This window comes from Archocentrus centrarchus, chromosome 2 (assembly GCF_007364275.1).
Source record: "Archocentrus centrarchus isolate MPI-CPG fArcCen1 chromosome 2, fArcCen1, whole genome shotgun sequence".
Classification (NCBI taxonomy): Eukaryota; Metazoa; Chordata; class Actinopteri; order Cichliformes; family Cichlidae; genus Archocentrus; species Archocentrus centrarchus.
In genome coordinates, this window is record NC_044347.1 from 7,166,484 (window position 1) to 7,193,171 (window position 26,688).

General features: G+C 43.4%; 2 protein-coding genes across 2 annotated transcripts in view; both read left to right on the forward strand.

The window, feature by feature from the left end:
- Window positions 1-3,943, forward strand: part of LOC115798479 (uncharacterized) — a 214,761-nt gene extending 210,818 nt beyond the window's left edge. Inside the window, exon 19 of the mRNA XM_030755332.1 lies at window positions 3,420-3,943. Within this exon, the coding sequence (XP_030611192.1) occupies window positions 3,420-3,943 (524 nt within the window). The remainder of the gene's footprint in view (window positions 1-3,419) is intronic.
- A 700-nt stretch (window positions 3,944-4,643) lies between these two features.
- The window catches only part of LOC115798487 (NLR family CARD domain-containing protein 3-like), a 48,043-nt gene continuing 25,998 nt past the window's right edge, over window positions 4,644-26,688 (forward strand). Inside the window, exons 1-7 of the mRNA XM_030755344.1 lie at window positions 4,644-4,916; window positions 4,975-5,087; window positions 14,320-14,397; window positions 15,546-15,624; window positions 16,881-17,106; window positions 17,239-19,015; window positions 20,697-20,870. Coding sequence (XP_030611204.1) covers window positions 4,644-4,916; window positions 4,975-5,087; window positions 14,320-14,397; window positions 15,546-15,624; window positions 16,881-17,106; window positions 17,239-19,015; window positions 20,697-20,870 — 2,720 coding nt within the window. The remainder of the gene's footprint in view (window positions 4,917-4,974; window positions 5,088-14,319; window positions 14,398-15,545; window positions 15,625-16,880; window positions 17,107-17,238; window positions 19,016-20,696; window positions 20,871-26,688) is intronic.

A 26,688-nucleotide genomic window follows, 5' to 3' on the forward strand; every position in this document is an offset into this window, starting at 1 on the left:
AGCGGCTGGACCAGACGGTATTAGTGGACGTGTCCTTAAGACCTGCGCTGACCAGCTGGCACCTGTGTTTACACTGATATTCAACCTCTCACTGAAACTGTGTGTGATTCCCACCTGCTTTAAAAAGTCCATCATAGTCCCTGTCCCAAAGAAACCACACCCCAGCAGCCCCAATGACTTCAGGCCCATAGCACTCACCTCTGTGGTGATGAAGTGTTTTGAGAGACTCATCAAGACATTCATCACCTCCTCACTGCCCACCACCCTCGACCCACTACAGTTTGCATACCGGCCAGACAGATCCACAGATGACGCCATATCCTTCCTCCTCCACAAGACCCTTTCACACATAGACACTGGTAAGGGGAACTATGTGAGAGTGCTGTTTGTAGATTACAGCTCAGCATTCAACACCATAGTTCCCTCCAGGCTGGTCTCTAAGCTGCTGGACCTGGGCCTGAGCCCATCCCTGTGCAGGTGGGTTCACAGCTTCCTGACCAGCAGACCACAGGTGGTACGAGTGGGTCACCTCACCTCATCCTCCCTCACCCTCAACACTGGATCCCCCCAAGGCTGTGTGCTCAGCCCTCTGCTGTACTCACTGTACACCCATGACTGCGAGGCCACGTCAGAGTCCAACGTCATCATCAAGTTTGCTGACGACACTGCTGTTGTGGGACTAATCTCTCACAATGAGGAGACAGCCTACAGGAGAGAGGTCTCCCGCCTGGAGAACTGGTGCCAGGAGAACCACCTCCTGCTCAACGTCAGCAAAACAAAGGAACTGATCGTGGACTTCAGCAGGAAGCAGCAGAGGGACTACCATCCACTTGTCATCAGTGGTGCTGAGGTGGAAAGAGTGGACACTTTCAAATACCTGGGAGTGACCATCTCACAGGACCTGTCCTGGACTCATCACATAAACATCACTGTGAAGAAGGCCAGACAGCGTCTCTACCTCCTCAGGCGGCTGAGAGACTTCAAGCTCCCACTCAAGGTGCTCAGGAACTTTTACACCTGCACCATCGAGAGCATCATGCGTGGGAGCATCACCACCTGGATGGGAAACTGCACCAAGCAGGACTTCATGGCCCTAAAAAGGGTGGTTCGTTCAGCTGAACGGACCATCAGAACCACCCTCCCCAACCTGCAGGACATTTACACCAAGCAGTGCAGGCTGAGGGCCATGAAGATCCTAAAACAGCCCAGCCACCCCGGACACTCTCTCTTCTCCCTGCTCCCATCAGGCCGGCGTTACCGCTGCCTGAGGGCTAAGACTGAAAGATTGAAGAAGAGTTTTTACCCACAAGCCATCCGTCTGCTCAACTCTGAGCCCTAACTGGACCATTATTGCACAATGTAAATATTATAATTTATAAAAGTGTGTATAGTGTATAGTATATAGAGTATAGTGTATAGTGTGAATTACTTTTTTTTTATTTTTATTCTTCTTATTTATATGTGTGTGTATATATGGTTGCAGGTACAAAATACATTTCACTGTGCATTGTACTGTGTATAACTGTGCATGTGACAAATAAACACTATCTTAATCTTAATCTTATTTTATTAATACACCACAATCAGCATAGATTTATTTAGTCTGGCTTTACAAAACCTCCAATGCAGATTTTGACAGAATTGCATAATTATGCTAAAAGATCTGCCAGCCAATGACACAGCAGGACTGCTGTACATCAAATGACCAGCAGGTGTCAGCACTCCTAAATGAGCTGCTAAACGGGGCGTCGTGTGATCAGGCTTTTGGTGAAACATTTGGCCGGAAAGATTCGACACATTCACGGGGCCTTATTATTACCATCACTAGTGATCAGAACTCCACTGATGATGGCTTTCTTTCCTCAATCACATGTGTGATTAACTCAGGGTGAACAAACTCAAAGTTGACTGAACCACCTCTGATCAGCTGATCATCAACTCGGGTTAATTTGAAACTGAGTTTTAAATGTTTCCTGGAACAAAGTCCAGAACACACAAACAGAGGAAACAACAAACAGTGATACAAAAACTGAGGAGAAGACAACAATATAAATACACACAAGGGCAATCAGGGAAGTAGACACAGCTGGGGAAAACAAGATCCAGGTGCAGACAACAATGAGACAGGAAGCACGGAGGGAATAATGTCTTTGTAAATGGACGAGTTCTTAGATGGCACTTTTCTACTTTGCTTGTGCCCTCAAAGCGTTTTATACTGTTGTGTCTTGAGATCGATGCCGTACAGATGTATTGAAGAAACTCTCTGCTGAACACTCCCAGCTGTGTTTGGGACAGACGGCCACTTGTCTTCTCCCTGATGCACAGAAGGCACCCGTTTATATAGCAATGAACATCCTGTTTTTCTGTTGCACATGTTCATAACATCTACTTCCAATTACATGTGTCTTCACCTATAGCAGTGGCTGATGCCAGTCCCAGAGGAAGTGAGATGTATATTAGTCTCATCTGTCCAACACTAATATGGAAATGAGGAGGTCTCTGATCCTGGCCTTCACATCTAATTACTCTGAGTGATAAAAACCATACAGAGCAACAGACACTTCAGTACAACATGTCTTCATTCATACTAGCATGTTCTGCTACATCTCAGTGTTTTCCATCTAACATTGAACACATCAGGAGAAAGATTCAGTATCTTACCCGAGGATACTTTGACATGTAGACAGGAGCAGCCAGGGATCAAACCACCAACCTTCTGATTGGTAGATGACCTGTATCTGTGCTGAAAATATGAATCAGCTAATTTCATAGTCATATTGAGGGGATCTCTTCCTCAGAGCTCTATAAAAGATTCCAGGCAGCAGCAGGAAAATCCCACATCTGTCTTCTGAAGCAGAACCTCTGTTAAAGTAATAACTGAGAAGAGCTGCAAGATCACACAATGTTCTCTCCATGTGAAAAGCTCATGTTATCATCAGTGCACTGATCACTAACAGTGCAGCCATACTTTGACTGTATGGATTTATTGCTATGACAGTCAACCCAACAACTGCTTGAAAAACCTGACAGATCCAGGATCAGTTTAAATTTTCACCAATTTGATCAACAAATGGATTGAAGAGCATGTGAAAATGTTGGACTGTTCCTTTATCAGTGTCTAACAGTGTGTGTCTGAGAGCGATGTAATGTCCATGTGTGCATGCTGACAGAGACTCTGACCCCCCTCCTCCTTTCAGGGTGGAGCCTGCCGGAGTCCGATGGCTGATCCCAGGTCTGAGGAAGTGTAAGTGTGTTTTTAATGTGATTGATGAAAACAAAGCAGCACACATTCAACCATCTTCAAACTGTCACATCACTCATTCACATCTCTGATGTCAGGAGTCATCATCAAAGTGTCAATCAATGAACAGATGATGGATCAATAACTGCAGCTGGATTGTGTTTGTTCTCTCCATCAGATTCCTGTCAACTCACAATCGACACAAACACAGTGAACACAAAAATACAACTGTCTGAAAACAACAGGAAGGTGACACATGTGGAGGAGGTTCAGTCATATCCTGATCATCCAGACAGATTTGATCGGCCTCAGCTGCTGTGTAGAGATGGTCTGACTGGTTGCTGTTACTGGGAGGTCGAGTGGAGAGGAGAGGTTCAAATAGGAGTGAGTTACAGAAGAATCAGCAGGAAAGGAAACAGAGATGACTGTGTGCTTGGAGGGAATGATCAGTCCTGGAGTCTGTACTGCTCTGATCATGGTTACTCTGTTTGGCACAACAACAGAAGAACATCCTCTATCTCCTCCTCCTCCTCTGTGTCTAACAGAGTAGCAGTGTATGTGGACTGTCCTGCTGGCACTCTGTCCTTCTACAGAGTCTCCTCTGACACCCTGATCCACCTCCACACCTACAACACCACATTCACTGAACCTCTTTATCCTGGATTTAGACTCTGGGATAGAGCCTCAGTGTCTCTGTGCTGAGTTGAGTGTAAAGAGTGTCCTCCTGTCAGAGAAACTCTGACTGTTGAACAGATAGTTCAGTCTGTACATGTCTGTCTCTTTCACTCACAAACACGTTTTCAGATTCATGGATTCAATCAGTTGATGTTTGAAACTGTTCTCAATGATTCCTTGTAAACTTCTTCCTCTTCAGTCCTTTAAAGATGGAAGCTGCCATTATTCCAGGATCCACATGTTGTTTTTCTGTCTTTTTCCACTCAAAGCTTCACAGTGAATATCAGGATGTTGTGTTTCTCTGAAGCTCAGTTCAGCTCAGATGATTCAGTTCATGTCAGCTGCAGTTAGTTTGCTGCAGATGAGACAAACTGTGATATCAGAGAGGAATCACTGAGCTGCACTGACCCAAAACATCAATTTACAAACTGCTCAGAGAGGTTCACACATTATTGTCCAATGAACACAAGTTTGGTGAGCAGCCAGAGTTCATCCTGACATTTATTTTACTGCAGACTATGTTCATCCATCAGACAGAATACATCCCTACACACACCACTCCAAGTCACTCACTCACTTCAGACTGAACAATGTCTCTCTCCCACTCTTTTGTGTCTGTCCCCCACATGAGCCACACCTTCCAGACTTATCAATGTATCATCTTCACACAGACCCCCATATGTATATAGCTTGATGTTTGCCTTTCACTCCTTTTACTCTGAGCACAATGAGTAGGTCACTGACCAAGCAGTTCTCTGTCAAAGATGTTCTGGTCCAGGTTTTTGGACATGATGAAGAGGGCCCTGAAATTGAACCAGAGACAGAGGAAGATGTCTCAGAAGTGAAAGACAACACAGATTTTGATCCAGACTTTGAAGAGACTGACTGGTCAACAGATGGAGAAGGAGAGACACCTGAAGAACAGGCACCTGAGTGGACATTCCAGTCCAAGAGTGGACACTTGCTCTGGTGTTATAAAGATGACTCCAGGGCCAACATGGTATGTGACATCTCATGTGGATGACATCAAGTCCAGCTTCCAACTCTTTTTACCAGAGTCCACTGAGGGAATTTTACTGGAGGTGACAAACCTGGAGGGGAAGCGTGTGTTTGGAGACACCTGGAGAGAAATCAACCTGGTCGACCTCCAAGCCTGCACAGGTCTGTTGATGTTAGCAGGAGTAAATCGCTCAAACAATGAGGCTCCAAAAAGTCTGTGGGATGCAGAGTCTGGCAGGCCTATATTCCAGGCAACTATGTCCTTACACAGTTTCATGTTTTTGTTTCTGTAATATGTGATAAAATTAATTACATTTTTATATACATATATCCCATATAATCTTTTTACGCATGTGTTGATGCAAAAGGAGGAGGTAACCACTCTATAAAAGACAACTGATGCTGAAGATGGTGGTTGGGGAACATATGTATGTGTGTGTGTGTGTGTGTGTGTGTAGTAGTCAGCCAGAGAAGTGTGTTAGTTAGGACAGGAGTTCCTCTGGATTTATTATTTTTCCCTATTGGAATATTGTACCTGTGACTGTCAGGTCTCCTTAACATTAAGTGCTTTATCATTGTAATCATGTTATTTTTCTTTATTAATAAATAAAAGAGGAATTAACTCTAAATGGCTTTTTTCATGTGTTGAGTTATTCCCTCTGCTCAGTTGTTGCTCTGTGGGAGGAAGTGTCTTAAAGTGGTGACCTTAGCGAGCCTGGAAGGACAGAGGTGACCTTTCTGCTCCACTTTGGGGACAAAGGTGATCGAGGTTCTGCCCAGAGCTTAAATATTCTCAGAGAGCAGAACCACAGTTCCTGGTGAGAGGGTCATCTTACCCTGTTCACTCAGGAAGGAACATCAGGGAGATAAACAGCCTGAGAACCCGATAGGACCAGGGTCTGGATTTTTTTTCTAGACTTGGTGCTCCTTGATATTGTTTTGCTGAATCCTTACATTTAATCAGCTTCAAACTTCAGATCAAAAATGACCCTGCAGTCTACAGACACTAACCACAAACAGATTCATAACCACAGACACCAAAAACAGGGCAGCTCAGATAAATAGAAACACTTGTTCACATAAGCTCAAACACAATAAAACAGGCCTGAACAGCACAGCAGCAGGACAGAGTTATAAAAAGGAGAAACAGTGATTATCTGTGCTCCACCCTACTATAATCCCACACTACACACTTAATGCTGTGATCCTGCTCACCATCATCAGGCACTGGGCAGCCAAACAAGCACCAAAGGAAATGAATGCGCTCCACAAACAGCAGGATGAGACTAGAAGAGAAAAGAAAGCACTAAATGTGCTCTAACAGCTCATCTAAACACACTGAATCCATTTCCCACATACCTGTGAGCATCACTGCCATCTGCAACCAAGATCAGAGCAAAAAGCCAGGAGAGCCTGAACCATGGACTCCAGGTGAGCCCTATATTCAGCTCTGATTAGAGAGCTAGAGGAGGACTCAGGGTTCATGCTGCATTCACAAGCAGCACTCAGGAGAGGAGCAGTTTCCACTAAGAATTCCCCGCTACACAACATTATAGAAATGACTGTTAGTATTAATATCCACTGGTTATGATTCACATCATTTCTTCTCTCAGTGTTTGTCTGAATGTGTCACTGAGTCAGAGCCTGTTTCTCTCTGTGTCTGTGTCTCTGTTAAACATCTTTCTTCCAGCGGGAATCAAACACACACTAAGCCAAGCAGCAGTTCATCCTCCTGTGTGAGACTCTCCTCATTTAAGGCTCTTTTCACACCTGCGCTCTTTAGTCCGTTTCAGTCTGACTCTGGTTCGGTTCCCCCTTGGTGTGGTTCGCTTCTGCAGATGTGAGATTGGTTCACTTGGAGTTGGCTTGGAGTTTTTTCTGAGTGGAAAGAAACCAAACCACAGGAAAAAGCTACAAGTTTACAAACTCATCAGCTGATTCAGAGCAGAGTGAACGAACTGCAGGGGAGAAAACGCCCTAAACCACCTCATAGGTCGTTTGTACAGCACCTTCTTACCACCAACACCTACGTTTCAACATGAAGCGCCCTCTAGTGGTCGTGCAGGAAAGGTCGTGTTGGGTTTGCCTTGTTGTAAATGTGAGCATCAAGAGAGCGTAATGAGAGTGTGATGAGCTCACAGTTTATCCAGATGTTTCTTCAACATTTGATGTAGTGAAGCTTTTGTTGTTGTGCAGAGATATACCGTATGTATATCATTTCTTTCTAAAGCTCTTTCCCTCTGCATGATATATCTGTCAGAATGAAAGAATGCAGCAGTTAGTAGAGATTACAGGTAACCTCTGCACTCACAGAGAAATCAGAATCAGTTCTTCCTTAAGAAGAGTTCCAGTGATGGAGAAGAAATAAAGTTCTATATGAGGCTGATGATTCACACACTAACATGGAAGCAATGAGCTGCTGGAAGCTTCTTCCTGTCACTGGCTCAGCTGAGGAATCACCAGATCACCATCACACAGATGGATGGACGAGTGGACGACACTCAGCATCATCCCAGCACTTTTTATCTCTGCATCAAACATCGGCATCTATGTTTTCCACTTCTTTCATGTCTTTAATCAGCAAATACAGATGTGCTCTTTGACCTCAATGATTCATTTGGATGCAGTGCTGCTCGCCACCATGGTTGTTTGGCTCTCCAGGACAGCAGGTAGAAAAAGGCGTAAATGTGCCGTCACTCCAGAACCAAGAACCTTCCTGGAAACATCAGAAAATCATGATGTCACAATTTGATGAAAGAGCTTTTGAAGTAGTTGTCAGGTTCTAGCTGACATTTATAGCTCTGCTGCATCAGAGCCTCCGATCCATGTTAATGGAAACCTGTGAGTGTGACTTTTTAGGAGGGTTTGAATTTCAATGGATTCTCCCAAACTGTATAGATGAAGATTTGCTCCCATAGAGAGAGTCAGCAGGACTGATGCAGACCACACACACACACACACACACACACACACACACACACACACACACACACACACACACACACACACACACACACACACACACACACACACACACACAGCACAGAGCCTTGGAAGCATTAACAGCTGCAGTCAAACATCTGTATGACCTCAGCCTGAGTCCAAGTCAAAGCTTGTGGAGCATCAATGAAACAGCGACCTCTGACCTCTGTATGGAGCCCAGTTCCAGGGGCTCCTCCTCCCCGTCTCCTGCAGACAGCAGAGATTTTTAGTAGCATTTCCCTTTACACAGTACAAACCTGTGCAGTTTTCCTGCTCGCACACTTTTAGTATATGGAGGCTGATGAACTCACCCAGCTGAAAAACTTCCACTTTCCTCAGTTTATCTTTGTCATCAGAAACAGCTGAAACGTTTTACAATGCAGTTATTAATGAATAAAGTTGTTGTGACTGTTTGAAATAGAGAGATGACAAACAGACTAAAATAAGCTGTAGAAACATGAAGCCACCTCTCAGAGTATTCAATTCAATTCAATTCAATTCAATTCAATTCAATTCAATTCAATTCAATTCAATTCAATTCAATTCAATTTTATTTATATAGCGCCAAATCACAACAAACTGTCACCTCAAGGCGCTTTGTATTGTGGGTAAAGACCCTACAATAATACAGAGAAAACCCAACAGTCAAAACGACCCCCTATGAGCAGCACTTGGCGACAGTGGAAAGGAAAAACTCCCTTTTAACAGGAAGAAACCTCCAGCAGAACCAGGCTCAGGGAGGGGCAGTCATCTGCCGCGACCAGTTGGGCTGAGGGGAGAGAAAGACATGCTGTGGAAGAGAGCCAGAGATTAATATCAATTAATGATTAAATGCAGAGTGGAGTATAAACAAAGTAAATAAGGTGAATGAGAAACAGTGCATTATGTGAACCCCCCAGCAGCCTAGGCCTATAGCAGCATAACTAAGGGAGGGTTCAGGGTCACCTGATCCAGCCCTAACTATAAGCTTTATCATAAAGGAAAGTTTTAAGCCTAATCTTAAAAATAGAGAGGGTGTCTGTCTCCTGAATCCAAGCTGGGAGCTGGTTCCACAGAAGAGGGGCCTGAAAGCTGAAGGCTCTGCCTCCCATTCTACTCTTAAGTATCCGAGGAACCACAAGTAAGCCAGCAGTCTGAGAGCGAAGTGCTCTGTTGGGGTGATATGGGACTATGAGGTCTTTGAGATAAGATGGGGCCTGATTATTCAAGACCTTGTATGTGAGGAGAAGAATTTTAAATTCTATTCTAGATTTAACAGGGAGCCAATGAAGAGAAGCCAATATGGGAGAAATCTGCTCTCTCTTTCTAGTCCCTGTCAGTACTCTAGCTGCAGCATTTTGGATCAGCTGAAGGCTTTTCAGGGAGCTTTTAGGACAGCCTGATAATAATGAATTACAATAGTCCAGCCTAGAAGTAATAAATGCATGAATTAGCTTTTCAGCATCACTCTGAGAAAGGATGTTTCTAATTTTAGGAATATTGCGCAAATGCAAAAAAGCGGTCCTACATATTTGTTTAATATGTGCATTGAAGGACATATCCTGGTCAAAAATGACTCCAGGATTTCTCACAGTGTTACTGGAGGCCAAAGTAATGCCATCCAGAGTAAGTATCTGGTTAGACACCATGTTTCTAAGATTTGTGGGGCCGAGAACAAGAATTTCAGTTTTATCTGAATTTAGAAGCAGGAAATTAGAGGTCATCCAGAGTAGTTTCCTCTATTCCACTTTCATTGTTGCTGTCTGAAATGTAACGATTCCCTTATTCAGAGTTCTTCTAAAACAATCGCACACATAGATATAGATATCTAGAAGATCTATTTTCTCTCTCTGCTTCATCCTTTTGTCTGATTTAGTGAAACTCTTCCGCTTCCGGCGCCGCGCAAGCAGGCAGCCAGTTTCAGCAGCTCCGCACTCATTTCGTGTTTTTTCTCATTTTGTTTAGTATTAGATGTGTTTTTGAGTTTCTGTATCTTCTGCTCTTTTTCCTCATGATGGAGCAGACTTTTTTCTGGAAAACTTTGTTTTTGTTTTTTACCCTTTTTATGGTGTTTATGTTTGGAGACTGCGAGAGTGGCCATGCTCCTATTGTTTACTCTCGGGACCAGCTGTTCTCCATCGGGAGCTCCGCTGTGCCTACTCCTGCAGAACGACCTGATATTCCCCGCGAACTGAGAAGGAAGAGACGCGGGAGACGTGCGGGCATAGGTCGTCGTTGCCAGAGGAGAAGGTACAGGCCCGTCATCCCGTCCATCATCATGGGAAACGTGAGATCTCTTCCCAACAAAGTGGACGAGCTGGCGGCGCTAACGCGACATCAAAGGAGCTACCGGGAGAGCAGCCTCATGTGCCTGACGGAGACGTGGCTAACCGAGCTAACCCCGGACTCACACATAAACATGGACGGCTTTCATTTGATCCGTGCCGACAGAACCAAGGAGAGTGGTAAGAAGAGGGGCGGGGGTCTGGCTGTGTTTGTGAACGATAGATGGTGCAACTCCAGACATCTAACCATCAAAGAGACGCTCTGCAGTAAGGACATTGAACTGCTCGCTGTTAGCTTGAGGCCGTACTATCTTCCTCGGGAGTTTTCACATGTTATTGTGATAACTGTGTATGTGCCGCCCTCTGCTAACGCTGCTGCAGCCTGCGATGTCCTCCATGCTACTACCAGCAGACTCCAAACACAGCACCCACAGGCCCTCTTTCTGATCTCAGGGGACTTTAACCACGTCTCCCTGTCCTCCACTCTCCCCACCTTCACCCAGTATGTCACCTGCCACACCAGGAATACCAACACACTGGATCTACTGTATGCCAACATCAAGGAGGCATACAGCTCATCACCTCTGCCTCCCCTGGGGGGCTCAGATCACAACCTGGTTCATCTCCAGCCTGTGTACAAACCCTTGGTACACAGAGAACCAGTTGTGACACACACAGTGAAGAAATGGTCTGAGGAGACTGAAGAAGCTCTGAGAGACTGCTTTAGCTCCACTGTGTGGGAAGAGCTTTGTGCCCCTCATGGGGAGGACATCGACAGCATCACGGACTGCATCACTGAGTACATAAATTTCTGCGTGGAAAACACTGTGCCCACCAGGAGGGTACGGTGTTTTTCAAACAACAAACCCTGGATCAACTCCGAAATAAAGGCTCTCCTGAAGGAGAAGAAGAGAGCCTTTAGATCAGGAAATAAGGAGGAGCTGAGAGCCGTGCAGAAGGATCTGAGAAGGAAAATCAGGGATGGAAAAAACATCTACAGGAAGAAGATGGAGGACCAGCTACAGCAGAGCAACATCAGTGGGGTTTGGAGGAGTTTGAACTCAATTTCAGGCCACAAACCAAGCCCTAGGGTTGTGGGAGACTTAGAGTGGGTTAACAACCTGAACCAGTTCTTTAACAGGTTTGACCAGCCCAGTCCCCCCTGCTGTCAGCCCCACCATCTTTAATGACTGCCAACCTTTCTTCTTCTTGGGACCTCACACCTCTCAGCTCTCAGCCATCACCCACCCCCTTCACTTCTGAGGACTCCATCTCACAACCCCCATCCCCCACCTCCATCTTGTCCCTCTCAACTCATCATGTGAGGAAGGAGCTACGTAAGATCAAGGTGCGAAAGGCTGCTGGTCCAGACGGCATCAGCTCCAGGCTCCTGAGGTGCTGCGCAGATCAACTGTGTGGCATCATGGGATACATGTTCAACCTGAGCCTGAAGCTGGGGAAAGTACCACAACTGTGGAAGACCTCCTGTGTGGTACCGGTACCAAAGACCAAACATCCAAAGGATCTTAGCAGCTACAGGCCAGTAGCCCTGACATCGCATCTAATGAAGACCCTCGAGAGGCTGGTCCTCAACCATCTACGCCTCATGGTGTCGTCTTCGTTGGACCCGCTGCAGTTTGCTTACCGGCCTGGCATCGGGGTGGATGACGCCATCATCTACCTCCTGCACCGAGCTCTGACCCACCTGGAGAAGCCTGGAAGCACTGTGAGGATCATGTTCTTTGATTTCTCCAGTGCTTTTAACACCATCCAGCCAGGACTACTGAGAGACTAGCTGGAACTGTCAGAAGTGGACCACCACATCTCCGAGTGGATACTGGACTACCTCACTGACCGCCCACAGTACGTGAGGACACAGGGCTGTGTCTCTGACAGGCTGGTCTGCAGTACGGGGGCCCCACAGGGAACTGTGCTGGCACCGTTCCTCTTCACCCTCTACACTGCAGACTTCTCCATCAACTCCCCACGCTGCCATCTGCAGAAGTTCTCTGACGACTCTGCCATAGTTGGCCTCATCACAGGTGAGGATGACTCAGAGTACAGACAGTGGACTCAGGACTTTGTGGACTGGTGCCAGCGGAACCACCTCCTGATCAACGCCGCTAAAACCAAGGAGCTGGTGGTGGATTTCCGCAGGCGCAGACCCACCACACAGACACCGGTGAACATCCAGGGAGTGGACATTGAGATAGTGGACTCTTATAAGTACCTGGGTGTTCACCTGAACAATAAACTGGACTGGACTCATAACACTGATGCGCTATACAGGAAGGGCCAGAGCAGACTCTACCTGCTGAGAAGGCTGAGGTCTTTTGGAGTGCAGGGGGCACTCCTGAAGACCTTCTATGACTCTGTGGTGGCATCAGCCATCTTCTATGTAGCAGTATGTTGGAGCAGCAGCTTATCTACAGCTGAGAGGAAGAGGATAGACGTTTGTGCTGCGCTCTTGGAGAGAAAGGCTTGTTGGCCTCCAGAGGGCGCAGTGTGTAAAGAGAGAAGCTCACAACTTTGTGATCATGTGTCACACTTACTTTTACTGCACATTTGATGCAGTTCAGCCTTTAGCAGCTGATTTCAAATGAGCAATAATTCATCTCTGTACACTGAGAGGCGCTGCACATTATTGTGTCTTATGACAAAGGACAGTAAAAACCTCGGTCACATTAAATAAATGTTCTGTCTTTGATTTCCAGATGTGCTCATTTAAATGTTCTGGATTATCAGGAACAGCTTTCTGGAGCAGCTGGATCCTGAGAGCCTCCTGGAGGTCAGGGTTCATTGTGGTCCTGGCTGCTGTTGGCAGTAAAGTAACAAATGTACTTCTTCTTGTACTCCAGCCATTAGCGAATACTTCAACTCTTAATGAAACAGACATGTGGAAGAAGCTTTCCTCTGAGAGTCAAACTTGTGTCAAAGATAAAGCAGATAAAGAGTCCCAGAGAAAAACAGTGATTTCCTCACAGTGCTCACTGAGAGGCTTCCTGCTCCTCAACAATACAAACTGTTCAGTTCACATGTGATTAAGGACACAGCTCAGCTAAAACCACTCAAACTAAACTGCACTCTTTTCTTTCATATGCAGTGAAAGCAGTTTGAATTCAGACTCACAATATAAACACATCATTTTAGAGGCTGCGTTCAGGAACAGGACAGTGATGCTGGTTTCTGTGAATCCTCCAAATGTTTCCAGATGTTTCTAAAGATGGAAACAGAATTGAAGCCCAGCTGATCAGTTTCTGATGTTCCTGACTGTGAACTTGACCTCAAACGCCTCTCTGTGTGTTTCCTTCCTGTTAAACTTTCACTTTCTCTCTCCTGAACTCGGAGCTGCAGATGATCGTCTCCGTGTGAAGCTCCGTGTGAAGGTAATGAAGCAGTCTGTGAGCTTTTCCTGGCTAACATCAGCTGTGTGCAGCTTAGAAACACCACAAATCTGCCGCTCCATACTTCACGGTAACGGACTCACAACAGGAACAACGAGGCCCAGCATGCCGCTATTTTGTGTGTGAGTGTGAGTCCGTGGATGAGAGCAGTTTGTTTGTGTCCTCACTTCAGAAGAACGAGTGGTTTAAAGCTGTACAGCATCCTTTCTTCCTTTGTTTTAGACAAAAGTATCCAAGTACATTTACTGCAGTACTTTACTTCTTTGTTCTCTTAAAGTTCTGCTACTATATTTGAATATTTGCAGGTTGTTTCTCTTTTTTCTGCTCGACACTTTTTCACAGCTACAGTTACTTCAGCCTGTACAGATTCAAAGTACAGCTTACATGTTACTGAGTGTAACAGGATCTACTTTCAGTACTTTAAGTACACGTCACAGTGTCAAAGTGAATCAGTGTGTGTGTGCTGGGCTGATGTGTGTTTCCTCTGCAGGTGAAGGTAGAAAGTGTGTGTGAGCTGATGTGAATTCAGCAGCATGGATCAGTGTGAGGACAGAGAGGAGGGAGTCCCTCCCTCTAAAACCACTCTGTGTGGGGAACATGAGAGCCAGACCAAAGCTCAGAGGTGAGATGACCATCTCTAACTGTCCATGACTCTTCTCCATGTCACAGCTCAGCACTCACATCACTGCTGCATCATTATTCACAGGAACCAACCTGAACCTGAACCTGAACCTGAACCTGAACCTGGACCCAGCTGTGTGTCCTTAAAGAGCGACCAGTCAAAGGATGTTGGTGTTCACTTTAAATCAGGTGTTCCTCCTCCTGCAGAGAGGTAATGTGTGTCTAAATGTTGTTCCTGACTCAGTGTTTCTGAATAAATTCTCCATCATGTTTAATGTCAGCTCAGCTCTTTTTCACACACATTTCTGTGTTCATATGTGAAGCGGTGTGTGTTGGAGTTTGTTGCACAAACACAGCAGTCAGAGTGTAAAGAATGGATGTTGTAGGAGGTGTTTGTGTAGTGAAGAGGCTGAGTGTCTGTAGGACTGCAGCTGCTCCAGCAGGGGGCTCCTTTGAGCTGTGCTTCAAACACAGGAGACACCTTTGTGAGTCTGTATTTGATGTCCTGCTGACACGTTTGTCTTCATGAAGGTTTATGGATCATTGTTCTATCCTCACATGTCTGAGGGGCTGTAATGGTTCATACGTTGCTTCCATGTGAGCATGAAGGTTTCAAACAGTAGAAACAGTGGAGTGATTTTCAAATCAGTAACTGTCAGGCAGTCAGTGTAGGGACTTCAAATAGGTGGAACCATTTCTCTCCTTCTGGTCCTTGTAAGCATTCTGGATGCAGTTCTGAATCAGTTCTAGTTTCTATTTCTAACATTTGTAGGTAGAACAGAGAGCAGAATACTGCAGTCAGGCCTTCTAAATGTAGAAGCATGTATTAGTTCCTCTAATACGCAGAGATAGAAAAGATCACACTGATTATTTTTCAGCTAATAAACAGATTGATGGAAGGAAATGCTGAGTCTCCTAAAGACATTTCCAAAGAGTAGCAGGCATTTGTTGAAAGGAAGCAGAGCTCGAATTGATCAGTGCTACTTCCAAACCAAATCATTTCACACAGTGCATTCGATCTATAGTGTTTTAGTGACTCAGAGGAAGTTGTTGAGAACTGGGAGCTCAGCAGTGAAAGCACAGAGAGAGAGACTGTCTTACTCCAGGGCGCTTCAGCTGAAAGGAAATCTTTGTGAAGGAGTTGGTGAGAGCTGTTAGGACTAAACCACAGTGAGCTGAAAGCTGTGAACAGCTGCAGACTGAGCTGTAGATTCTCAGTGGGATCACTGAGGGCTAGTAAAGCTTTGCTGCTACAGGGAGTCATCTGCTTCACTCTTCATCCAAACATCACTTCATGGACTTTGAGCTTGTGTTGGTCCCTGTGTGGATGAGAGCTAATTCTTCATGATTCCTTCACAGAGTGGATCAGGAGAGCTCAGAGGTTCCCAGTGGTCAGTCTGCCCAGCAGCATCAAACACAGCTGGACTCCATATTTATGGTTTGTACATGTACAACAACTACTGTTACATCTGTTCTTTCAGTCATCTCCATGCTGCACTTTGTACACCAGTGGATTGCACTGCTCAACATTGTTACCAAAGATGTCTGCTTCACAGAGAAAATGTGCTTTTTCTTATGGATTTTGATCTCTGTCTATAGATGCTCCACAACCATTTTTATTGAACCATGTAGAGCAGCAACAGAGGAAATGCAGAGGAAGTGATCAGAACATTTTGTGTGGATGTCATTATCTTCTTATTACTGAGCAAGTATCTCTATGCTGTCAGCTGGAGCACCACAGTCATATTCATGTGTAATTTGTGAGATTTAATTGCTCATTAATTGAATTTTCCAGACCACTTTAACTCCTGCTTGTACAATATTATAACATCCTTACAAATATATACATGTGTGTTTGCCCACAAACCCTCTTTTGGGGCCCATAGCAGTTTTGCCCTTTTGGGCTCCTCAAAGGAAATCCTGTGTGAACCCCACAGCTCAAAGAAAACAGATGGTGCCCATGCAGGCTAATCCATGTGGGGGCTACAGCACATTTGACCTCTACGGTCACCATGATGGTTTTCAATGGGCTACACATAAAAAACACATACAGGGACCCTAAAGGGCAAAACTGTTCTGGCACTACCCCACAGTTCACCCACACCTACCCACTGTTGGCCTGCATGGGAATATTTGCTGGCACCTTATTTATAGGAAGGAAACAAAATACAGGTAAATATGACTGTTGTGTAGACGATAAGACAGCCCACCAGAAGTGTGAACATAGTTATGGGGAGTTAACTAAATACCTATATACCACAAAATCCTGTGATATACAAAAGCTGCACAATATAAAATTAGATATATTTAAAAAAACAAAACAAAACAAGCAATACAGTGAAGCTGCAATAAGTCAACTGTGATATACTGACAGATGACTTTAGTAGGAAAGTCAAATCCAAGGTCAGATTAGAGGTCAAAGGTCAAATAGAGATAATATCATAAGATTTGAAAGTTTTAGTGGTTTCTGGTTTCAGTGAAGAAGTTTTGGTTTTCAAACAGACCTTGAAGCATATCATGGAAACTAGAACCAACCAACAACTAAGCATCATTTTTAATCTCAGTGGCCTAAAATGAGTGAAGTTTGACTGCATTTATTTTAGAAACATCTTTGATGTAGACCAGTAGATTCTCATTGTGATCTGATGTTTGGCTCTATGATTCAGTCTGATTGGGTCGTTCATTCTGTTCCAGCTGTTGGAGGACAACATCATCACTTTTGTGAAGAACGAGCTGAAGAAGATCCAGAAGGTTCTGAGTCCAGATTACCCAGAATGCTTAGAGAGTCATGGGGAGGGTGACACGGCCTTGGAGGGTGAGGATAAAGAGCAGAAGAGAAGCAGAGAGGCTTTTGTGAAGATCACACTGCACTTCCTGAGGAGAATGAAGCAGGAGGAGCTGGCTGACCGTCTGCAGAGCAGTAAGAGGATTTCTCTGAAGATTAAGCTGCTGCAAAAATAAAATGTTTACTAATGTCTCAAGAGATGGACCAACATGTTGGCCTACTTAATATACAATAATTCATTTTAATAGCTTATTATTGCATTTTCAGAATACGTTGCTCCAGTCTGTCGACAAGAACTTAAATCTGCTCTGAAGAAGAAGTTCCAGTGTGTGTTTGAGGGCATCGCTAAAGCAGGAAACCCAACCCTTCTGAATCAGATCTACACAGAGCTCTACATCACAGAGGGAGGGACTGCAGAGGTCAATGATGAACATGAGGTCAGACAGATCGAAACAGCATCTAGGAAACCAGACAGACCAGAAACACCAATCAGACAAGAAGACATCTTTAAAGGCTCACCTGGAAGAGATGAACCAATCAGAACAGTGCTGACAAAGGGAGTGGCTGGCATTGGGAAAACTGTCTTAACACAGAAGTTCACTCTGGACTGGGCTGAAGACAAAGCCAACCAGGACATCCAGTTCATGTTTCCATTCACTTTCAGAGAGCTGAATGTGCTGAAAGAGGAAAAGTTCAGCTTGGTGGAACTTGTTCATCACTTCTTTACTGAAACCAAAGAAGCAGGAATCTGCAGCTTTGAAGACTTCCAGGTTGTGTTCATCTTTGATGGTCTGGATGAGTGTCGACTTCCTCTGGACTTCCACAACACTGAGATCCTGACTGATGTTACAGAGTCCACCTCAGTGGATGTGCTGCTGACAAACCTCATCAGGGGGAACCTGCTTCCCTCTGCTCACCTCTGGATAACCACACGACCTGCAGCAGCCAATCAGATCCCTGCTCAGTGTGTTGACATGGTGACAGAGGTCAGAGGGTTCAATGACCCACAGAAGGAGGAGTACTTCAGGAAGAGATTCAGGGATGAGGAGCAGGCCAGCAGGATCATCTCCCACATCAAGACATCACGAAGCCTCCACATCATGTGCCACATCCCAGTCTTCTGCTGGATCACTGCTACAGTTCTGGAGGATGTGCTGAAAACCAGAGAAAGAGGAGAGCTGCCCAAGACCCTGACTGAGATGTACATCCACTTCCTGGTGGTTCAGGCCAAAGTGAAGAAGGTCAAGTATGATGGAGGAACTGAGACAGATCCACACTGGAGTCCAGAGAGCAGGAAGATGATTGAGTCTCTGGGAAAACTGGCTTTTGATCAGCTGCAGAAAGGAAACCTGATCTTCTATGAATCAGACCTGACAGAGTGTGGCATCGATATCAGAGCAGCCTCAGTGTACTCAGGAGTGTTCACACAGATCTTTATAGAGGAGAGAGGGCTGTACCAGGACAAGGTGTTCTGCTTCATCCATCTGAGTGTTCAGGAGTTTCTGGCTGCTCTTCATGTCCATCTGACCTTCATCAGCTCTGGAGTCAATCTGCTGGAAGAACAACAAACAACCTCCCAGACAGAGAAACACCTCTACCAGAGTGCTGTGAAGAAGGCCTTACAGAGTCCAAATGGACACCTGGACTTGTTCCTCCGCTTCCTCCTGGGTCTTTCACTGCAGACCAATCAGACTCTCCTACGAGGTCTTCTGACACAGACAGGAAGTAGCTCACAGACCAATCAGGAAACAGTCCAGTACATCAAGAAGAAGCTCAATGAGAATCTGTCTGCAGAGAAAAGCATCAACCTGTTCCACTGTCTGAATGAACTGAATGATCGTTCTCTAGTGGAGGAGATCCAACAGTCCCTGAGATCAGGAAGTCTCTCCACAGATAAACTGTCTCCTGCTCAGTGGTCAGCTCTGGTCTTCATCTTACTGTCATCAGAAGAAGATCTGGATGTGTTTGACCTGAAGAAATACTCTGCTTCAGAGGAGGCTCTGCTGAGGCTGCTGCCAGTGGTCAAAACCTCCAACAAAGCTCTGTAAGTTATGACTTAGAAAATGAAATTACTTTTCTTCTTATGATCCATAAAGTGGTATGAAAACTTAATAATTTCTTAGTTTTTGTATTTTGTCAGCAAACAAATTTTAATAATATAACCATTGTTAATATTAGACATGTAGTTTATAAATAATTGATTTCATTTATTATTTTCATTTAATTGAATTAAATCACCATTTGATATACTTAGTAAATATAAAATGCAGTTATCTTTTTCTAATATTAAAATTTCATTGATGATCTGAAACATTAAACTAAGATGTTGGGCAGTTTGCTTCAATGTCCAGTTTCCCCTGTGGCATTGCGATGCAGAAGAGCCTGCCGTTGTGGTATTGCTATCTTAAAAACAAAACAAAAAAAAAAAATGAGTGAAACACAAACAGGCACACCGAGTGTTTGTTTCTCACTTTCAGCATGAAGAAGCACGTTGACAATCACCACTTTCTGATTCAGCCCCTTAATTACTGAACATACGCTGGCGCGATATCAGTTGAACAGTGATAACAGAAATGTACAGTGGAAGGAACAAGTTAAGGAAATGAGGTGAAAGCATGTCTGAATGCACAGTTGCATTAAACTCTGATTAAAAAAAAATATCAGTCCAACAGTCATATCATCCTCCTATTTTCTCTCATTTGATAATGCTGATGGATCAGTGTCAGTCCACACATGCACACACACATATGCACACACTCAAAGCATGTGTCTTTGGACGCTCAGACACGTCTATGTTGCAAGTCTCAGTTGTTTGTGCAAGATTGAAGATGAAACTGTAGCAAAGCAGATTTAATTGATTATGACTCAGAATAAGGATAATATCAATTTAATGCATTAATGAGGAAATTAAATTAAAAGCTTGCTTTGACAGATGAGCTATTGCCTGTCACTTTGATCATTGTTACTTTCCAGATGTGGAAAGTAACGAAGTACAAATACTTCGTTACTGTACTTAAGTAGATTTTTCAGGTATCTGTACTTTACTTGAGTATTTATTTTTCTGACTACTTTTTACTTACTCCTTACATTTTTACACAAGTATCTGTACTTTCTACTTCTTACATTTTCAAAACAAGCTCATTACTTGAAGTTTAACGCGTCAGAGAGCTTTTTTCTTGGAAGTTGCAACAACAGGGGGGGGAGTGAGGGAACAGACACCCCACACGGTAGAGGGAGAGGCTCCTGCAATGCTCGCTCGGAGACCGGAAAGAGCTAGAGGAAGTTGCGCTTTACATAGAGGCTGCATGCCGGTACGGTGAGGAAAATAAGTGACAGAAAACGTAAAGGACAAAAAAAGTGTGTGCAGTTTGTCACACAGTGTGTCTGCTAGCTAAAAGAACAGCTGCTGTATTTTAAGGGAGAGCAAAGAATGAGCGAAAACTTCACTCAGATGGAGAAAGATGTAAGAAAGAGGTAGAAACGTCCTCCAAAAAACCAAAAAACCCCCAAAAAATTTACTTTCTTACTTTGAGTAGATTTCAGAGCCTGTACTTTTTTACTTTTACTTGAGTACAGAAGTTGAACCAGTACTTCAACTTTTACCAGAGTAGTTTTTAACACAAGTACTTGTAATTCTACTTAAGTACAGAATGTCAGTAATTTGGTCACCTCTGTTGATAACATCGTCCATCAACCCAACCCTGCACTATGTTATATGTCTTCAGGCTGAGCAGCTGTAACCTGTCAGAGAGAAGCTGGGAAGCTCTGTCCTCCTCTCTTCAACTAGAAGACTGTGAGCTGACAGAGCTAGACCTGAGTAACAACAACCTGCAGGACTCAGGATTGAAGCTGCTGTTTGCTGGATTGGAGAGTCCCCGCTGTAAACTGGAGACACTCAGGTCAGATCATGTGGTTTGTGATTTGATCTGAGATCTGTTTACCAAATACTTGCTACATGTAATTTATTTCCTGACATGTCCTTACTTGTAAATCTCTTTCAGTGTTTTTTGAGTTTCATTGCATCTAAAACCAGATTTTTAGCTCTTTGAACAAGTGCAAAGCTTCCAGTTTTCTTGCAGTTAACAGCTGCTTACAAGCAGTGAAGTCTATATTTGCATGTGCCAGTAACTGAGAAAATGGTGGAACACATTTGGTGAACAAATGGTGAACAAATGGTGAACACATAAATAACTCAGGGGCAGCTGGATGGTGTGGGGGTCTGGTAGAAATATGCAAATTAAAATTTAGACTACCAACAATATCACTGGCTGGTAAATCTGTCATGAAAATGCCCCAAAACACCAACATCTGTTTTCTATGTTTAATAACCCTATATCAAAAAAACAGAAAAAGCACACACATCCAGAGGAGTTAAAAAAAAAAAAAAAGGTGCTGGGACAAAAAGCACTAGTAGAGCAGAAAATAAAGTCCACACACCTAAGGAGCTCCTGAGAATATCAATTTATTTACCTCGAACAGGTGAGTTATGTTTTGGGCTGATTGCCTTTCCTCAGACTTCACATAGTCAGATGTTGCAAAACGCAACGCAATTATATGCCTGCCCGCCGATAATTAGGTCATGTGATTGAAAATACTACCTGTTGACAGGAAGGAGCATAACATTTACCTATAACACATGAGATACATGTAAAGCAAAAGGTGGGTTTTTAAGGCAAATAAACATCAGCCAGGGCAGTGATATTTACATCCATTAAAAATACATGTAAGAGTGTAAGTCATCGAGGTAATGATTACAATAGGAATAATATTAATTACAAAATACAAAAGATGGGATCAACAGGTATACATATATCACTCTATTTTAGCGAAATATAAAATCAAATCAAGTAGGAGTGGCAATAAATGAACCATAATAGAATATAGGAATCTTCAGAAATACTGTAAAAAGGGTCTGAAATCAAACGCTTCATTGAGTCCATTAGGGGCAAGTGTGCCTAAAGTGTAAATCCAATATGCCTCCCGTTTTAATAGTAAACCATTTACATTACCACCCGGCATGGAGGTTGAATGGCTTCAATGCCTAGATCAGGAGTGGCCAACTCCAGGCCTCAAGAGCTGGTGTCCTGCAGGTTTTAGATGTGTTCCTGATCCAGCACCTAGATACTGAAGAACAGAAATATTACACAAAGCTTGCGTGAAATGAATAGCAACCGAACTCCTGGTATCATGATTACGAATGTTAGAACGGTGTTCAGAGATTCTAACTTTTAAAGGTCTGGTGGTTTTACCTATATATGCCAAGCCACACAGGCATTTAAGCATATAAATAACATTGCTGGTCTGCCAAGTGATAATAACTTTAATATAAAACAGTTTGCCTGACCGAGGATGATTAAATGTCTTGGTTTTGTAGGTAAAGTTGCATTGTGTACAGCGTCCACAATGCCCGATGAAATAGAATTTAGAAGGTGGACAGGTTTCGGAGTCGGAAGAGAGGCTCCCACTAAAAAGTTACTAAGATTGGGTGGTCTTTTATACATGTAACCCGGTTAGAAAATGTGTTTGGTTTAGTTTAAAAGGGATTGTTCAAATCCAGTTAATATATAAATCTGCTTCCGAGCAATTACCTGACTGTTGGATTACAAACCAGCAACCAAAATACTAAGGTACCACTCATTTTATTTTGGCTCATTAAAGAGTGAAACGGCCAGTGTGTTTTGGGCCTCCACGTACGCTAGCCATGAACCAGGCCTGCAACATTTTATTTGGTTTTAAGTAATTTTGAGTTTGCCGGCTTTAGGTGTGTGTATGTGGGCCCACATATTATATTGGTTGTGACTTTACACAAATGGGTTCGAGTCAGTTAAATGTTGAAGACAGTTTAATGTAATTGTGTTTGCTTTTTCTATCTTTTGATCAAAACTAATAATTTTAAGTAAATCAGTTCATATTGTTTCTTAAAACTTGTGTTGTCAGTTTGTTTATAGCTTATAGATAAGTAGAAAGCATTTCATCTGAAAAGTGTGTTTACAGGTTTTTTGATTAAAACTCATGGAGAGACAGAAACCCTTAAAGGTGAGTTTTAAAAAGTGTGTTTTGAAAGGTTTTATTGGTACTGTGTAACCTAAATCCAAGGCTTAAATTGACACTGGCTTAATCAGGGTTAAAACATAGTGAATATAGCATAAGAACCCAAAAGCCCTACCCCTATTAATATTTCTATTTACGGGGAGCGCTACATACACTATACGAGGTGGTGTGCTGAGAGATATGAGGGTCGGAAGTGAACTGATTACATGCCAGTACTTGTTTATGATATTCTTTAAGTCCATAGAAAAAGGAGTGTATTGTATGATGCAGTTAATATTGGAGTCAAACTTTATAGGTTTCTTATAGTTAAAGCAGTCTATCTGAGAAAGCTTAGAGAAGTGGTCACGGGCTGTTGTGATCCACTCTAGCTTGTAGTCGCGTTCAATAAAGTGTTTCTCTAAAACTGTCGACTGAAGCATAAAATCTTCATTTGAACTGCAGATACGACGTATCCTATTAAATTGTGATATAGGTAAACTCTTTTTGAGTGCGGGAGGATGAAAGGATTTGCCGTAAAGAATGGTATTCCTATTGGTACTTTCGCGAAAAAGATTCATGCCTAGTTTTTTGTTCTCAGGAGCTCCTTAGGTGTGCGGACTTTAGTTTCTGCTCTAATAACACTGTATCAAAATTTCTGCAGTTCTTTCAGGCTTCATATTAATGTAACTGTGTTAATGTTACTGTCCTCTTATTGGTTAAACTGTAATATGAATTATGGAGAAAATAAAACATTTGAGAGGAACCTGTGTATTCAGACTCAGAGCTGTGAAGCAGAATTCTAATGTGTATCTCCTCATCAAACATCATCATCATCATCATCATCAGTCTGTCACTCATCTGCATCTCATCCACTCTGCTTCAGTCCCAGCAGCTGAAAACAGTCAGACAGCTGCAGCACAAGGTTCAGTTAGCTTTGCTCAACAATAGAAAGAAATGTGCTCCAAAGAGATACTTTTACTTTCTTACTCTGAGTACATTTCACAGCCTGTACTTTTACTTGAGTAAAAGTAAAAAACTACAGGCTACTCTGGTAGAGGTACTTCAACCTTTTCCAGAGTATTTTTTTTAACACCAGTACTTTATAACAAAAGAATGTCTGTACTTCTGCAAATGCAATGAAGTTTGCTCCATTGAAGAGAGTTGTGAATTGTGGAGTTATGAGCAGCACTTGGCGACCGTGGGAAGGAAAAATTCCCTTTTAACAGGAAGAAACCTCCAGCAGAACCAGGATCAGGGAGGGGCAGTCATCTGCTGTGACCGGTTGGGCTGAGGGGACAGAGACAGGACAAAAGACATACAGTGGAAGAGAGCCAGAGATTAATAATAATTAATGATTAAATGCAGAGTGGAATATAAACAAAGTAAATAAAATGAATGAAAAGAAACAGTGCATTATGGGAACCACCAGCAGCCTAGGCCTATAGCATCATAACTAAGGGGTGGTTCAGGATCACCTGATCCAGCCCTAACTATCCACAGTATTCCTGACTTCACGCCGTTACCCATAATTCATAGCGGAAGCCGGTAGTTTACTTCCGTTTGCGCTGTTGTTTACAGTTGCAGGCTTACACACTTGCCTTTCATTTATACATTTTGACACTGCAGTTTCTTTTACCTGGCCTAAATGTTACCACATCAGAGGTGGATACATTGCAGGGATGTTTTAAAAAGCAGCGAGGTAACAGTGCTTCACCCGTCACTTGTGTAAATGACATGAAATTATGGCCTGAAGTCAGCTACATCGACATTATCAGTTACCTTGTTTTTTACGAAGGTGTCGATGGCGAGGAATCACATAATTATAAGAGCATCAGATTACCTTCAAAGCAGTAAAGTCAATAAAGTAATGCTTAACAAACAAGGCAACGTTGTTTTCCTTAAAGCAGCTGTAGAGCCGAGCCAGAGCATCGGCCAAGCTAAGCGTTAGCATGGGTCATGCTAAGGGAAAGTGGAGTGGTGGAGACAGTCAGCTGTTCCTGTATCGCTGATTAGAGAAATCATGTAGTGATGCTGCAGCTATTCTGTGGAAGGTAAATCACTGATCTGGATATCAGAGTGTTCAGATCACTGAAACAGAAACACTGGACTGGCTGAAGGCTGTGATCGGGGAGACACACAGCTGTCATCTTGCTAACTGCTACGTGTTTACATGAAGGCACGCATTGTTTAAGCTTTGTGTAGGCTGTATGCTGTAGTGTCACACTATAAATAAAATAACGTAAAAAAATAAGAGGCTGTACATTAAAGGAAAACTTAAAACATAAGGAAAAAATACGGTAATAGGATGTGCAACTGGGTAGTATAATTTTGGAGAAAAAGAACAAATTTACAGAATAAAATAATTTGAAAAAATGTACAGACTGATGTAGTGACAACTGTCAACAGCACAAGTTGAACCCCAGCTCATGTTCCAACTAATAAAGCCGCCCGTTACAGCACAAAGTAACCGAATTTTATCATTAACTCTGGCTCTAACTTTGGGTAACCGGAAGTATAAAACCGTACAGCGGAAGTAGCAGCCTGTCATGGCAGCCTACGTACGCTCTTACAGAAACCCGTGGATAAGGTTGATCATAAAGGAGAGTTTTAAGCCTAATCTTAAAAATAGAAAGGGTGTCTGTCTCCTGAATCCAAGCTGGGAGCTGGTTCTGTAACCAATGAATAGAATTTACTCGGGTTCAGATAGCAGTTTACTATCAACCAGTTCTGTTTATTAGAATTCACTGGACTGAAACACATCCAATCTCATCTCAACTTGGGCATAAAATCACCAACATAAAAGGAAAACAACAGAACAGTACAGTCAATACAGTTAACCAACTTATTTCACTTGAACACGCTTCAGAACTATGTGGGACAAATTATATTTGTCTCCTTGACGCATACCAAGTCCTTCTCTCTATATGAGAGTAAAATTAAAAAAAAATTAAAATCAAATATTCCCTTTTGGGGTCCTTAGCAAAAAAAATAAAGTGCTGGCCAGCAAACGAGCAAATGTTTATATAGAGCTCTATATTTATGTGTGTGTATGGTGCATACGGACGAATAAGTTGAGCGGGGTTATCCTGACTGGGAATAGCAACCCAGAAAGATGATGGTGGCTGACGCCTGAAGATGCCGGAAGATCAACAGCGTCTTTATCCTCCACCAAAAGGCACAGGTAAACTTCAGCGATGTCGCTCTCGCCACTGTTGTCCACAATAATGCACTAGCAGGAAAACATCACATTATCAGGCATAAAGCAGTCAGCAGATATGCAGCAGGTAGACGGAGACTGGCAAGTCTTTGCTCTGCAGCCGCGCTCGCGCTCTAAAGCCCGGGAGTTCCGTTCCCCTAGTAACTGCAGTCGTAACGCTGCCGTAAAGTGATGTCGTGCTTAGCTCTTAAAGTGACAGTACCAATGAAACCAAAATGATATAGAAATGCAAACGAAACAGAACAAACAAAATACAGCTGGATTACAGTTCCACAGAAGAGGGGCCTGAAAGCTGAAGGCTCTGCCTCCCATTCTACTCTTAAGTATCCTAGGAACCACAAGTAAGCCAGCAGTCTGAGAGCCAAGTGCTCTGTTGGGATGATATGGGACTATGAGGTCTTTGAGATAATGGGGCCTGATTATTCAAGACCTTGTATGTGAGGAGAAGAATTTTAAACTCTATTCTAGAT